The sequence below is a fragment of the Verticillium alfalfae genome, genomic scaffold (assembly GCF_000150825.1).
Source record: "Verticillium alfalfae VaMs.102 supercont1.9 genomic scaffold, whole genome shotgun sequence".
Lineage (NCBI taxonomy): Eukaryota > Fungi > Ascomycota > Sordariomycetes > Glomerellales > Plectosphaerellaceae > Verticillium > Verticillium alfalfae.
Window position 1 is genome coordinate 535,006 of NW_003315030.1, and position 3,371 is coordinate 538,376.

The 3,371-nt window shown below is 57.0% G+C and overlaps 2 protein-coding genes across 2 annotated transcripts in view; one reads left to right on the top strand and one right to left on the bottom strand.

Annotated features, from left to right (window-relative positions):
- Positions 1–1,227, top strand: part of VDBG_07117 (SPT23) — a gene marked incomplete at both ends in the record, with an annotated part of 4,497 nt that extends 3,270 nt beyond the window's left edge. Inside the window, one exon of the mRNA XM_003002500.1 lies at positions 25–1,227. Coding sequence (XP_003002546.1) covers positions 25–1,227 — 1,203 coding nt within the window. The remainder of the gene's footprint in view (positions 1–24) is intronic.
- Positions 1,228–2,880: 1,653 nt separating this feature from the next.
- Positions 2,881–3,371, bottom strand: part of VDBG_07118 (predicted protein) — a gene marked incomplete at both ends in the record, with an annotated part of 1,513 nt that continues 1,022 nt past the window's right edge. Inside the window, one exon of the mRNA XM_003002501.1 lies at positions 2,881–3,234. Coding sequence (XP_003002547.1) covers positions 2,881–3,234 — 354 coding nt within the window. The remainder of the gene's footprint in view (positions 3,235–3,371) is intronic.

A 3,371-nucleotide genomic window follows, 5' to 3' on the forward strand; every position in this document is an offset into this window, starting at 1 on the left:
GCCATTGTCCGGCGACTGATGCAGGCTGGCGCAGACCCCACGATCAGGAGCTTGTCTGGGCTTCGGCCCGCTGATGTCGCTCGCTCGCGCAAGGTCATCGAACACATCCGCCGTTGCGAGCGACACGTTCGTTCTCGTAGTGGAGGTTCTCTGCACAGCCGAGCCAGCAGTGCCGCCTCTTTGCGATCTCTCTGGGATCCCCACGCTGTGTCGGAAGAGTCTGACGGCCCTGGTGATGGAGAGGAGAGCCCGGAGTATTCCTCTGGTGATTTTGAATCGGAAGACGAGGCTGAGGATAATTGGCTGAATATGCGCCGATCAAGCACACACGCATACGGAGCACCGACCGAGAGAGACAGTTTGTCAGAAGAACGAGATGAGCTGCAACGAGTGCCGGGCTCACCGACCACGGCCCTGGCAGCAGCGGTGCGAGATCAAGTATCGGCGCAGCTTCACCAATTCCAGCAGGCGATGGCTATGCACTTCCCCAACATGTCGCAGATGCCAAACCTGCCTCAAATGCCCAACTTCCCACGAATGTCCATGCTGCCAGACTACCAACAGTACCTGCACCAGCACCCGCTCATGGGTCGGATGACATCCTTCATGGAGGGCATGTCGGGCTCTCGGCCTGGATCAGCTGGTGACGAAACGCCAAAGGCCATGGATGGCAAATGGTGGGACTTCTCGTCGCTTCTGAACAACAACAACAACGCGGCCTCCCCGCCTGCCTACACAGAACTGTACCCGCAAGACGCCCTTGACAAGAAGCAGGCCTCCGCTGCGGGGGCTGCTGCCGAGGCGGAAGCTGACGCGAAATGTGCCAAGCTGTACGACACGGCGACCGTTGAGGCCATCGAGGAGACGAGCGAGGCCGCCACAAGCGAGGCGCCTGTCCCCAAGGCACTCATGATTGGCAGGAAGAAGGCCATGACGAAGGAGCAACAGCAGGACTTCCTGCGGGCACATGCCGCCAAATTTAAGGGCATCCGCAGCGATAAGAACCTCTGGTTTATCTGGGTATGTAATGATGCTGAACCAACACAACAAGGGAGGAACGCTAACAGGTATCAGATTCCGCTTCTGACAGTGCTGCTGGCTTCCATGCTGTACATCCGCTTCCCCGAACATTTTGCCACGGCGTGGTCCATGATTCGTTCGGTGCCCGCGCAGCAGGTCCCTGAGGCCGCCCGCACCCTCCGGGACCGCGTCGTTGAGGTGCTCTGATAGATCGAGTTTGACGGCATGAAATCTTTTTTAACGACCATTTGCTACATATACCTCTCCGACCGTCCGCTGGCCCAACAGTCCAGCTGGGCATCGTTCTGCACGACATTCTCTTTTGACTACACTGGTGTAACAACAACCAGCACCAAACACTTGCTAGGCGTCTTCGCAGGCTCAACGTTTTATTCTGACAGTCCATCGCTTCTCTCTTCATTCTTCCGTCTTGTCGGGTCACCCTTTTATCTCCTCGTTCCATGAACCTTTCCTGGCTCCCCGGTTGGGTGTCGCGCAGGGACCCTGTGGTCAAGCCTGGCAGCAACGGACGGTCGAGGGAAGGCGACGTCATGGGGATGAGGGTTCCTTTCCCCTCTCCCTCTCCCTCTCCCCCTCTTTATTTTTTAAACTATCATCCTTTCTACACGTGCGCGGAAACAGGGTTGGGATTGGGGTTACAAGTAGCGCCGGGGGCGACTTCTTATCGAGGTGTACTTGACGATCAGGGTGCTCTTCCATGTCGGAGTACATATTATATTGTCTCTCTTGCCGTTTTGTGTCCTTCTTCTAAATTCCTTTTCTTCTCTCCTCGTCGCTCTGCGTGTCAAGAGGAGGGAGACACCAAGCGACTTTTGATATTGCGGGACCAGATTTCAATGAAACATGATTTTGGTGATGGAAGACGTGCCCCGTATATGACTTTTGTCTCGGTTTGCTGTGATGTCCACCGTCGAGTCCCCCACGGAACTACCACGGTCCAGGGCCTCAACACCCGCAGAGCTGGAGAGTCGGACACCCGCACAGGGATCGGGCCAAAAGTCTTCGACACGAAGCCGGAAAGACACAGTCGGTCAGGAAGCGGCGAGTCCCTGCCGCGGTCAATAAGTACCGTGCATTGACCCGGTCGAAAGCAAAGCGTCTGGGGTGGCTTGCCGTCGTCAGGGTATGAAGACATGGCTGGCCTGCCGTTGACCCAGACGCCACGGGCTTGACCGAAGCGTCTTCGCATGGGGCGCATTCCCATTCCCAACGCCGTATCATTGGGGACAGGGCGGACGTTCAGGTCAGGTCACACCTGGACACTGCGTGCGAAAGCGAGCAAACCCATCTGAGTCGCGGCCTCGACCTCAAGAAATTCAAGGCACAGTGGTAGAAGCACAGGACTCACCACCACACAAACACGAGGCAGCCATAAAACGTTTTCATCATTCATACAGAGGGTTCCGACAACCGAGGCCAGGAAAGATGCCTCGGCCAGAGATACCCGTTCCTTTCTTTACTCAGGCGAAAAGGAGAAGAAAAGAGAAAGAAAAAAAAAAGAATACACCAAACAGGTACCGAGAGCCATTCCATTCATGCTCAAGAATCGATGCGTGAGAAACAAGGCTGGCCCGCGCAGCCTCCCACACCGCAGCCCTGTCCGGTCCGAAAAACTCCGCTCCTTTTTCCAAATGCCGTGCCGCCCTAAAAGCCCAACCGAGAGGGGAAAGAAATGGAAGGTTTATCATACAATTCGTGTGTTCGTATCCGTTGTTCCATGGTTGTTTTCTTCGTGACCAAGTGCGTGAACGTGTCATGTGTCGTCATGTGTCAGAAAGGTCATGTGTGCATCGTGCCCGCAAACACACCACGGGCTGCACCGCTCGGGACAGGCTAGTTCTACCAGCGTCGGCGTCCCTGGATGGGTTGCGGGATCCTGTTTTCAGCACCCTCACCAAAAGCGCTCCCAGGCCGCGACTTAAACTGATCGGGGATGCGCGGGACGACGGGGATCCCCCGGTTCGCGTCCGGGCGGATACGCAGTCCAGCAGCGGCAGCAGTATCCTCCGAGCGTGATGATGGCCGGGACCAGCGCATAGCTTCTGCGAAGGAGCCGCCTCCATGCCCATCACTCGACGAGGCAAAGGATGGGGCACCGGAGTCGATGCTCATGCGTGAAGAAACATCCGCGGGTACCGGGTTCGAGATGGCCGACTTGGAGATCTGACGCTTCGCAAGGCGTTCGTCTCGCGCCTCGAGAGAGCTGAAAGTACGGCGCGTGTTGATGCCAAAGGGCGCCGGGGGGTGGGGGCATTTCCGTCGAAGAGGAGACGGGCCCTTGGTGAGAGCGCTTTGGGCGCAGACGGTGGAGGGGCAATTCGTTGCCAATG